This window comes from Rhinoderma darwinii, chromosome 8, assembly GCF_050947455.1.
Source record: "Rhinoderma darwinii isolate aRhiDar2 chromosome 8, aRhiDar2.hap1, whole genome shotgun sequence".
Lineage (NCBI taxonomy): Eukaryota > Metazoa > Chordata > Amphibia > Anura > Rhinodermatidae > Rhinoderma > Rhinoderma darwinii.
The window spans coordinates 112746123-112758872 of NC_134694.1; the positions used below are offsets into that span (position 1 = coordinate 112746123).

A 12750-nucleotide genomic window follows, 5' to 3' on the forward strand; every position below is an offset into this window, starting at 1 on the left:
TATAATACTGCCGCCTATATACAAGAATATAACTACTATAATACTGCCCCTATATACAAGAATATAACTACTATAATACTGCCCCTATATACAAGAATATAACTACTATAATACTGCCCCCTATATACAAGAATATAACTACTATAATACTACTCCTATATACAAGAATATAACTACTATAATACTGCCCCTATATACAAGAATATAACTACTATAATACTGCCCCTATATACAAGACTATAACTACTATAATACTGCCCCCTATATACAAGAATATAACTACTATAATACTGCCCCCTATATACAAGAATATAACTACTATAATACTGCCCCCTATATACAAGAATATAACTACTATAATACTGCTCCTATATACAAGAATATAACTACTATAATACTGCCCCCTATATACAAGAATATAACTACTATAATACTGCCTCTATATACAAGAATATAACCACTATAATACTGCTCCTATATACAAGAATATAACTACTATAATACTGCCGCCTATATACAAGAATATAACTACTATAATACTGCCCCTATATACAAGAATATAACTACTATAATACTGCCCCCTATATACAAGAATATAACTACTATAATACTGCCCCCTATATACAAGAATATAACTACTATAATACTGCCCCCTATATACAAGAATATAACTACTATAATACTGCCCCCTATATACAAGAATATAACTACTATAATACTGCCCCCTATATACAAGAATATAACTACTATAATACTGCCTCTATATACAAGAATATAACCACTATAATACTGCCGCCTATATACAAGAATATAACTACTATAATACTGCCCCTAAATACAAGAATATAACTACTATAATACTACCTCCTATATACAAGAATATAACTACTATAATACTGCCTCTATATACAAGAATATAACCACTATAATACTGCTCCTATATACAAGAATATAACTACTATAATACTGCCGCCTATATACAAGAATATAACTACTATAATACTGCCCCTATATACAAGAATATAACTACTATAATACTGCCCCTAAATACAAGAATATAACTACTATAATACTGCCCCCTTTATACAACAATATAACTACTATAATACTGCCCCTATATACAAGAATATAACTACTAGAATACTGCCTCCTATATACAAGAATATAACTACTATAATACTGCCCCTATATACAAGAATATAACTACTATAATACTGCTCCCTATATACAAGAATATAACTACTATAATACTGCTCCTATATACAAGAATATAACTACTATAATACTGCCCCTATATACAAGAATATAACTACTATAATACTGCCCCTATGTACAAGAATATAACTACTATACTACTGCTCCTATGTACAAGAATATAACTACTATACTACTGCTCCTATATACAAGAATATAACTACTATAATACTGCCCCCTATGTACAAGAATATAACTACTATAATACTGCCCCCTATGTACAAGAATATAACTACTATAATACTGCCCCCTATGTACAAGAATATAACTACTATAATACTGCCTCCTATATACAAGAATATAACTACTATAATACTGCCCCTATATACAAGAATATAACTACTATAATACTGCTCCCTATATACAAGAATATAACTACTATAATACTGCTCCTATATACAAGAATATAACTACTATAATACTACCCCTATATACAAGAATATAACTACTATAATACTGCTCCTATATACAAGAATATAACTACTATAATACTACCCCTATATACAAGAATATAACTACTATAATACTGCCCCTATATACAAGACTATAACTACTATAATACTGCCCCCTATATACAAGAATATAACTACTATAATACTGCCCCCTATATACAAGAATATAACTACTATAATACTGCTCCCTATATACAAGAATATAACTACTATAATACTGCTCCCTATATACAAGAATATAACTACTCTAATACTGCCCCCTATATACAAGAATATAACTACTATAATACTGCCCCCTATATACAAGAATATAACTACTATAATACTGCCCCCTATATACAAGAATATAACTACTCTAATACTGCCCCCTATATACAAGAATATAACTACTATAATACTGCTCCCTATATACAAGAATATAACTACTATAATACTGCTCCTATATACAAGAATATAACTACTATAATACTACCCCCTATGTACAAGAATATAACTACTATAATACTGCCCCCTATATACAAGAATATAACTACTATAATACTGCCCCCTATGTACAAGAATATAACTACTATAATACTACCCCTATATACAAGAATATAACTACTATAATACTACCCCCTATGTACAAGAATATAACTACTATAATACTACCCCCTATGTACAAGAATATAACTACTATAATACTACCCCCTATGTACAAGAATATAACTACTATAATACTGCCCCCTATGTACAAGAATATAACTACTATAATACTACCCCTATATACAAGAATATAACTACTATAATACTGCCCCTATATACAAGAATATAACTACTATAATACTGCCCCTATGTACAAGAATATAACTACTATAATACTGCTCCTATATACAAGAATATATCTACTATAATACTGCCCCTATATACAAGAATATAACTACTATAATACTACCCCTATATACAAGAATATAACTACTATAATACTACCCCCTATGTACAAGAATATAACTACTATAATACTACCCCCTATGTACAAGAATATAACTACTATAATACTACCCCCTATGTACAAGAATATAACTACTATAATACTGCCCCCTATGTACAAGAATATAACTACTATAATACTACCCCTATATACAAGAATATAACTACTATAATACTGCCCCTATATACAAGAATATAACTACTATAATACTGCCCCTATGTACAAGAATATAACTACTATAATACTGCTCCTATATACAAGAATATATCTACTATAATACTGCCCCTATATACAAGAATATAACTACTATAATACTACCCCCTATATACAAGAATATAACCCTAAAAAGTTTATCATTATAAGTTGCCAGCCCATATAATATGTAATGTGATTTTACATCTTTAACTTTTTCTATTCATAAATAAAGAATTTGGAGAAACTGCAGGAAGTTTCATGTATGACCCTTCCTCTGTATTAGGAGTGACGCTATTGGCTTCCGCCAGCAGAGATCGTTTGATCCACATCCTCAACGTGGACCAGGATTATACGTTGGTTCAGACTCTGGATGATCATTCTTCGTCTATTACGGCAGTGAAGTTTGCAGGTGTGGTGGGCTGTTTGCAGGTGTGGTGGGCTGTTTGCAGGTGTGGTGGGCTCTTTCGCTGTTCTTTGAGCTTGGGTACAACCACTGCTGGACTTCCTCTGCCGACCCCTGTATGAAATGTCTACAATTATATCTGCAGTGTATAGGGGGCAGTATATTCTCCTAGCTTCTTACATCTGCTATATTTCTGCCCTTTGTATTTTTTAGGTGATGCGGACCAGATGCACATGATCAGCTGCGGAGCAGATAAGAGCATTTATTTCCGTCCAGCTCAAGCGGTAATTCATTTATTTTTAGATTGACCTACCACTGCCATCCTGATCGCTCCTAAATGATCTTTCTTGTGAGTGGCACCAAATATCAGGCCCAGCAGCCAATGAGGTGCTTTTCCACAGTGAGGCGCAGGTGAAGGCGGTATCTCACAACAACAACCCCGTCCATATGCCCTATTAGGATGTCATGAAGGAAGGTCCGCTGCTTGGTGCCCCTCACTTACCTACAACAGGGTTTGCTCCGGCTCCGGTGTACCCAGTCCATTCATGTAACGCTACATACGAACGCACCTTCCTTGGGCGGCAAAATCTGATCGCCGGTGGTTAGATCATCTTTCTGCCGCCTTTTTAAATAGGGGTTGTCTTCGTTGGACGACCCCTCTAATAATCGCTGTGCGCGATGGAATGGGAGAGTGAATGAAGCCAGTGGAAAATGTTTGCCATCTCAATGAGACCAAAATAAATGTGTTCTATGCTAATGAAAGTGTTCATGGTAGAGCGGGACCCAATGTCAAATTATGCTATGGAACCCCAACAGCCTCACAGCAGGCTGGGCTGACAATGCATGTTAAATGGATTATCCAGGTTACTTTGAATAGGGCCTAAGGATAGTCCATCAATTTTAGACGACCACGATTATCGGCCGGGTAACACGGCTGCATTAAGATCCATGCATGTCCTATTTTTGCCCGTACTTTTAGTTGCCCCTGTGCCTGTTATTGCTGCTCAGTCCCATTCTCTTTAATAGGACTGAGCTGCAGTACCTAGAGCTACTAAAAATACGGAACTGTCTGGTCAATAATGAAGGGGATGCGGCACTTGCCGGAGTGTCACGGCCCTTTGAAACATCTAATTCACCTCCACTGATGGCCATCATTTTTAACCCCTTCCTGTTGTACGATCTATACTTGCGTCATAGCCGGGTAGGACTAGTGTGGCGCGGGCTCACAGGCTGAGCCTCCTCCATACAACGTGGGTGTTGTCTGTATGTTACAGCCGTCACTTCGCTGTAACGAGCAGGATCGCGCTCAGGCGCAGTCCCGCTCGTTTAACCCTTTAGATGCTGTGGTCAATGGCAATGCGGCATCTAAAGCGTTAGAAAGAGGGGCCTAATCCAGGGCTTAATAAGTGGCTATCAGAAACACGATATATATTTTTTTTTACCTCCAACAGGCAACGGAAAACACTGTGAGCGTCTTTTGCGTTTTTTTTCCATCTCCCATTGATTTCAATGTGGTTTTTGAGGCGGAAAACGCCTCAACATAGGGCATGTCGCTTCTATTTCCCACGAGCGTTTTCTTCCGCTCGCGAGAAAAAAAAACGCTTCCACCTCCCATTGAAATCAATGGGAGGCAATTTTGTCCGTATTCTGCCGCAGTTTCAGTGGCAAAAAACTCGTCAAAACTCCATGTGAACAGGGCCTAAAGCATTGTATAAAAATAATAAAAAATAACTACTGGTATTTGTAAAAGTCTGAGCTATTACAATATAACGTTATTTAACCCGCACTATAAACGCTGTATAAAAAAAAAAACGTAAAATGCCAGGATCGCTGTTTTTGTTCACCTCCCTCAAAAATGGAATAAAAAGTGATGACAAAAACTCCCATGTACCCCAAAATGTTACCAATAAATACTACAGCTAGTCTTACAGAAATAGCAAAAAAAAAAAATAAGCCCTCGTACCGCTGAATCGACGGGAAAAAAAAGTGATGGCACTTTTTTTTTTTTTTTATCCTTTTCAAAAGTAGTAAATAATAAAAAAAAACAAAACGATATAAATGGAAAAATAAAAAAGTTATGGCTTTTAGAAGGTGGGGAGGAAACAATGAAAATCCCAAAAAATGGCTGCAACAGGAAGGGGTTAAAGAACCGGATAACCCCGTTATAATGGAGAGTTGGGAATGATTCCTGACCGAACTCTCGTTTCCTCTGATTTATTTAGCGACGTTCCCTTTTTGTTTCCTGATTTTTAGCTTCCTGATGGGTTTCGCTTTGTGCGTCTACACCATGTTGTAGAGAAGACCACCTTGTATGACCTTGATATTGATGTCACCCAGAAGACGGCAGCCGTCGCCTGTCAGGATAAAAATGTCAGGTATTCAGTGCTCCCCAGATAACACACCCCGGCTGTACCGCCACCGGCCGGGCATCTGCAGAACCTCTTTCCTGCATTCTTTATTTCTTGTATATGTCACTAGTCTCTCTTCTCTTCCTTCCTATCCTGCGGCTGACGGTCGTAGTTCTCTGCAGGACTTACACGTCAAGTTTTATTTACAGGTTGTACAATATTTCATCCGGGAAGCAAGAGAAGGCTCTGAAGAGTTCTCCTAGTGGAGGAGCGTTGCTGAAGGTGGGCGGCCGTCCATCGTCTGTATTGCTTGTCGCATTGTCTTCAAAATCTGCGTACACCTCCCGAAACCTAAAACTATCACTGATTGATCTTCTGAATGATCCAGTCAAGCGCCACTTCTCTCCTATTCTCAATTTTGATGTTTTTTTCTACAGGGGAGACCCGAGCTCCAGCTATAACCACACACAGATTATAATGTATCATGCCCACGATCGTTGTGCCACTCGGGCCGTTTTTGACGGCACCCGATAAGTCTTCACGGACCCATTCACTTTAGCGGGTGAATCGGGTCCATGAAAAATGATCCAAGTCTCCGATCCGAAGAAAGATAGGACATTTTCCGTCTTTCTTCGGATCACTGACGGGACTCGGCCGGCGCACACGGACGTGACAGACAGGGCGCCGTTTGATATCCACGTAATGCATGGACGAGCGGGTCCCACAGTTTGCAGCAGTTCTCTGCCCTGATTCTGAGAGGGGTGTCCTAAATAGGAACCTCCTCTCTGTTGGGCCGCCGAGTTCACACGTTGCGCAAAAACTTCAGTTTTTCCGCAATTTACGGAAAATCTACAGCATAATACAGTAGCGAACTAACCCCAGTATGTCAATTGTATTTGCGTAATCGCTGCTTTTGTGTTGTGGGTTTTCCCCATTGAATTCAATGGGGAGGTAAAACCCGCAACAAATAGATGTTGCGTTTTTTCGGCGGAAAAGCTGTGATGAAAAATCTTATACTTACCCAGAATTCTGTGTTTCTTCATCCTGGCCGGCCTCCTGAGATGACATTTTATCCCGTGTGACTGCTATAGTGGTTTTTAGCGAGCAGTTTTCCACAGTGGAAATTCCAGAAGAAAAACTGCACCACAATTTGGTGACTTTTTTTTTTTTTTTTTTTTGCCCAAAATTCCCAGTGGATACGTGGTGTACCTTTTACGCAGCATATCCGCCCTGTGTGTCACTACTGGTCCATACCCTGCTTTACTACCGGCGCCTCCTCCCCCACCCCAGCAGTCCCTCTTGCTGTGCACAGACCGTCCCTGGTTGTTGTAGCTGTTTTTTTTTCTGCTTTTCCCGTTGCGACGATCCTATCAGAACAGTAAGCCGGAGCCTTCAATGATTACTGATTGTGCTCTCTCTGATCTCCCGCCAGGTACAAATGGATCCATCCGGGAGATTCTTTGCTACGAGCTGCTCCAATAAGAACATCTCCATCTTTGATTTGCAAACTGGAGAATGTATCGCCATGACCTATGGACACTCTGGTTGGTACCGGCCTGGATCTGCTGCTCCATATGCAGAATATAAGCTGCTGTATGTGTCAGCCTGTACTCTGATAGATTCACAAACAATGGAGCGAAATGACCTGTTTACATTGCTGACCTGGTCTATTACCAGATCACTCCGGCTCATAAGGCTATGTTCACACGGGGTATTTTGCCGAGTTTTTTGATGCGGAAACCGCGTCGCAAAAACGGCCCGAAAACGCCTCCCATTGATTTCAATGGGAGGCGTCGGCGTCTTTTTCCCGCGAGCAGTAAAACTGCCTCGCAGGAAAAAGAAGCGACATGCCCTATCTTCGGGCGCTTCCGCCTCTGACCTCCAATTGACTTCAATGGGAGGCAGAGAAAGCGTATTTCTCGCTGTTTTATGCCCGCGGCGCTCAATGGCCGCGGGCGAAAAAGGCGCGAAAATCGGCGTGCAGGGAGAGGAATATCTGCCTCAAAGTTCCAAACGCAATTTTGAGGCAGATATTCCTCCCCCAAAATACTCTGTGTGAACATAGCCTTAGGGTGACGATTACAGTAACTGTAGTACTCGGTTATTGACGGTCCGGTCTAATAATGTCCTAAAGGCGGCCATACTCCTCCATAAACATGGAGGCTCCACTTGGCCAAGCATTCATGTATAGTTCAACAGAGAGAGGAGGCATCAGCCGCTGCCAGACACTGCTGGCAATGACTTATCTCCCATGGGCAGGTAGTCGGGTGGCGCCAAAACACATTAAACCTTCGACAGAAGTCAACGGGTTCAGCAGAGAATTATGTAATGTGTATGGCCACCTCGGAGGGGGTTGTCCAAGATTAAAAAACATGGCTGCTTTTTTCCAAAACTGCACCACACCTGGTTGTGTGTGGTATTGCAGCTAGGCTTTATTGTAGTGAACGACCTGTGGAGATGTGTGGCGCTACAAGAAAGCAGCCATGTTCTTCTAATCCTGGAAGCCGCTTTAACTCTCAGAGCACAGACGTCCCTTTTTCTGTGGCCATCCGCTAATAAAAAAAAATCATTCCTAAGGTTCTTTGTTCCCATAGGTGGATTATTTTTTGTGTGTTACAATTGGGTTCTCACCCAAAAGCTGCTGATCCTTCATATTTGTATGGGCATGCAATGTCTGACTAATAATACCATCCCTCTTGTTCCAGATATTGTGACTGACATGAAGTTTACCTATGACTGTAGAAGACTGATCACGGTTTCTGGAGACAGGTCTGTTGCCCTTTAAATACGGTTTTCCTTTATATTTTGGACGCCATTCACGCTGCATTATGTGCCTTAAAGGGGTTGTCCCAAGATTAAAAGTCCTCCAAACCAAGATAAATGAGAACATGCTGATCGGTGGGGGTCAGACTGCCGGGACCCCCACCGATTACAGAAAAGGGGGTCCCATTGCTCCGAATGAATGAAGCGACTGGTCGCAATTGTGCCCTGCTGCTCCATTTATTCTCTACGGTACTGCTGGAAATAGCCGAGCGCTGTTCTCTGATATATCCAGGACTCCCGTAGACGGTGAATGGAGCGGCAGTGCGCATGCGTGACCCCCCCACTCCATTCATTCTGAGGAACGGGACCCCCGTTCTCGTGATTGGTGGGAGTCCCAGAAGTCGGCCCCCCCACCGATCAGCATGTTATCACCCATCCTGTGGTAAGGAGATAACATTTAACTTGGACAACCCCTTTAACTTATCAGGCACGTTTTATAGCGTGACTGTAAAAATGTAGACAAATCTTTCATTTGCGATCGTTGTGCAATTTTTAAAATGAATACTTTTGACTGATCTTTATGACAGCAGGTGCTCTGCAAATAAGTTACTTTTTGCCTCCATTTTCTATTGTTTAGTGTATTAGAGGGGTATTCCCATCTTGAACATTTAGGCATATCAAGAAAATATGCCATAAATATCTGATAGATGCGGGTCCCACCTCTTGAACCCGCACCTATTTCCCAACGGGGTCCCACGCCACCAGGTGAGATGGCTGCCACATCCGGGCACAGAATCATTGGATAGGTGGTTGGGAATTACGTTAACGGCCAAGCTCGGGTGTTTCCGTAACTTTTATTCATGGTTTGGGGAGTTGTAGACACATCGTAGCTTCTGTTTTCCTAATTCTCGGCCACCTCTCCACTGATTCGCCACTTCACCATGCGTGACTGGGTCAGGGGACGCCGGTTCGGGAGATATGTGCAGAGGTGGGATCCGCATCTCAGACGTTTATGGCGTATCTCTTTAAGTGTTGGGAAGATAGTACATGGCTCCACTAGGGTTGCATGATATATCGATATTTCGATGCCGTGCACCCTCCCGGTTCAATACAGTTAATTCATATAACCAAAAAAGATAGTCGTGACCACCCACCAATTGTAAGTAATTTGTATATCAAACCAATATCGTTTTGTTAGGAGGGTTGATCAAAAAAAGATTCAATTTAGTAATATTTGCCTGCATCGAAACTAGATATCCAGACCAAAGAGCGAAAAAAGAGCTGCAAATACGCATGAGTGTTGTATCAAATATAAAATATACTAAAATAGGGCATATAAAAAGGTCCACAGACACAATAACAGAAAGACGACCATGAACTCCTGCTAAGGAGTGATACACAGTATATGCGTGAGTCAGAGAGTGAGGTATGGCGTACACAAACACACCAAATGCTGACAACCCAGTGCAAAATAATGTATAAATACATGTACAGCAATGGTCTGTGTAAGAGCGAAATAATGGAGAAAATATCACCATACTGACCCATAAGGTGATGGACGTCCATCCCGACGCGCGTTTCGGCCACTTGCCTTTGTCTGGGGGTGTCTTAATTCATTTGATACTAGTATAGTAACACATTAATGTATGAGAGCGGGGCTGCGGCTGTGATACATCTATTGCCCCGCTCCTCAGTCCTGACAAGTGCGCGCGCGGTCAGCACGATCTGATGCGACCAGCGCTGCACTAATGAGCGCCGGCACTGAAGACAGAACATGGCAGGCGCACTGAAAAACAACCCCATGTTCTGTCTTCAGTGCCGGGAATCCGCTCATTAGTGCAGCGCCGGCCGCATCACCTCATGCTGACCGTGCGCGCACTTATTGTCAGGAGTGGGACATTGGCTGGCTGTATTACGCAGCCCCGCTCTAACGGCTGAGATCAGAGAAACCTCCTCTCCGCCGCTATTCCCTTGGAAATCCCTGTGACGCGTTCGAGGAACATACCATATATGGGCAGACAGACCAGGGTCCATTGAAGGACCCCAGGGCTGTCTGACCATATTTCCTGTTGTTGGGGCAAACTGAGGTATATCCTAACAACTGCCTGTGTACTATCAGTATATAGATATGTGCCTGTGTAGTATCTATCCTATCTATCTATCCTATCCTATCCCATCTATCCTATCCTATCCCATCTATCCTATCCCATCTATCCTATCCCATCTATCCTATCCCATCTATCCTATCCCATCCCATCTATCCCATCCCATCTATCCTATCCCATCCCATCTATCCTATCCCATCTATCCCATCCCATCTATTTTATCCTATCCCATCTATCCTATCCTATCCCATCTATCCTATCCTATCCTATCCCATCTATCCCATCTATCCCATCCCATCTATCCTATCCCATCTATCCCATCCCATCTATCCCATCTATCCTATCCCATCTATCCTATCCCATCCCATCTATCCCATCCCATCTATCCCATCCCATCTATCCTATCCTATCCCATCCCATCTATCCTATCCTATCCTATCCCATCTATCCCATCCCATCTATCCCATCCCATCTATCCTATCCCATCTATCCTATCCTATCCTATCTATCCTATCCCATCTATCCTATCCCATCTATCCTATCCCATCTATCCTATCCCATCTATCCTATCCTATCCTATCCCATCCCATCTATCCTATCCTATCCCATCTATCCCATCCCATCTATCCTATCCTATCCCATCTATCCTATCCTATCCCATCTATCCCATCCTATCCCATCTATCCTATCCCATCTATCCTATCCCATCCCATCTATCCTATCCTATCCTATCTATCCTATCCCATCTATCCTATCCCATCTATCCTATCCCATCTATCCTATCCCATCTATCCTATCCCATCTATCCTATCCTATCCTATCCCATCTATCCCATCCCATCTATCCTATCCTATCCCATCTATCCTATCCTATCCCATCTATCCCATCCTATCCCATCTATCCTATCCCATCTATCCTATCCCATCCCATCTATCCTATCCTATCCCATCTATCCCATCCCATCTATCCTATCCTATCCCATCTATCCTATCCTATCCCATCTATCCCATCCCATCTATCCTATCCCATCTATCCTATCCCATCTATCCTATCCTATCCCTCCCAGTACATTAAAGATAAAAAATAAAGTAACGTTAAATAAAAAACAATACACACATTTTTTACAATAAACATTAAAATAAAAGTTTCAATACATAAAATATACACACATTCGGTATCGTCGCGACCGTAATAACACGTTTATAGCGTCATTCATGTTTACGCTGTTATAAAATAAAAACAAAACCGATTTCTTTCACTTATTAATGTGAGGCACGAGGTGTTGTGAATTTTGAACCTCCATGTGCCTCACATTGTTACGAATGTACCTCCTACATTAACCCAATGTTGTCCAATATGACGACGATGAACATGATGGGGTTAATTACTATTAATGTGAGGCACGTGGAGGTTCAAAATTCATCGCACCTCGTGCCTCACATCAGAAAACGGAAGAACTTCTTTTTTTTTATTTCTATTGTTGGCAAAGTATCGTTTTGGTATCGAGTATCGCAATACTACACGAAATATCGGTATCCAAGACCAAATGGTGGTATGGTGACAACCCCAGGCTCCGCTACCTGCTGCTAGTCTTGATAAACATTGAACACCCTGTAATATCTTCAGTTATCTTCTGCAGCTGCGTATTCGTCTGGCAGCTCGATCCTGTCATGACCACGTGTATGAAGCACCAGTTGATTGAGACGGACGTAGGAGAAAAGACAGACATTGCTGTGGATTTAAGTCCTGTGAATGCCAGGTGAGCGGACGGCGCCAGTCTCCGGTACGTAAGCCGGACAACTATCTTAAGGTGGCACGCTGGCTATGATTTATCTGTAATATTATTGAGTATTTCATCCTTTTGACTCGCACATTGACGCCTTTGGTGTCCGATGTTCAAAAAGTGTTTCCATTGTTCCCAGGAGAGAGACCTTCATGGCCAGCCCCCTGGACGAGAGCTCTCACGACGACTTGTTCTTAGATAGAAGCAGTGATGTGGATGAGCCCTCAATAGATACCCCAATAAAAGACCGCTTTGAAGCAGGTAGGTGATTATATCCTCATCCCTCCTTGTCCTAGATCAGGGATCAGCAACCTTCGGCACTCAAGCTGTTGGGAAACTACAACTCCCAGCATGCAATGGCAGCCAAAGGCCCTATTATTCCAGCCAAAGGCAGTCAGGGCATGCTGGGAATTGTAGTTTCACAAAAACTGGAGTGCCAAAGGTCGTAGTGTAATACAGTATATGGCAGATGAGGGG

The 12750-nt window shown here is 41.6% G+C and overlaps 1 protein-coding gene across 2 annotated transcripts in view; it reads left to right on the top strand.

The window, feature by feature from the left end:
- WDR62 (WD repeat domain 62) overlaps nt 1-12750 on the top strand; it is a 37342-nt gene that overhangs the window by 12543 nt on the left and 12049 nt on the right. For both annotated transcript variants that reach the window (XM_075836398.1, XM_075836399.1), the window contains 8 exons: nt 3155-3280; nt 3488-3558; nt 5528-5649; nt 5832-5904; nt 7055-7166; nt 8328-8391; nt 12130-12249; nt 12413-12534. In XM_075836398.1, coding sequence (XP_075692513.1) covers nt 3155-3280; nt 3488-3558; nt 5528-5649; nt 5832-5904; nt 7055-7166; nt 8328-8391; nt 12130-12249; nt 12413-12534 — 810 coding nt within the window. The remainder of the gene's footprint in view (nt 1-3154; nt 3281-3487; nt 3559-5527; nt 5650-5831; nt 5905-7054; nt 7167-8327; nt 8392-12129; nt 12250-12412; nt 12535-12750) is intronic.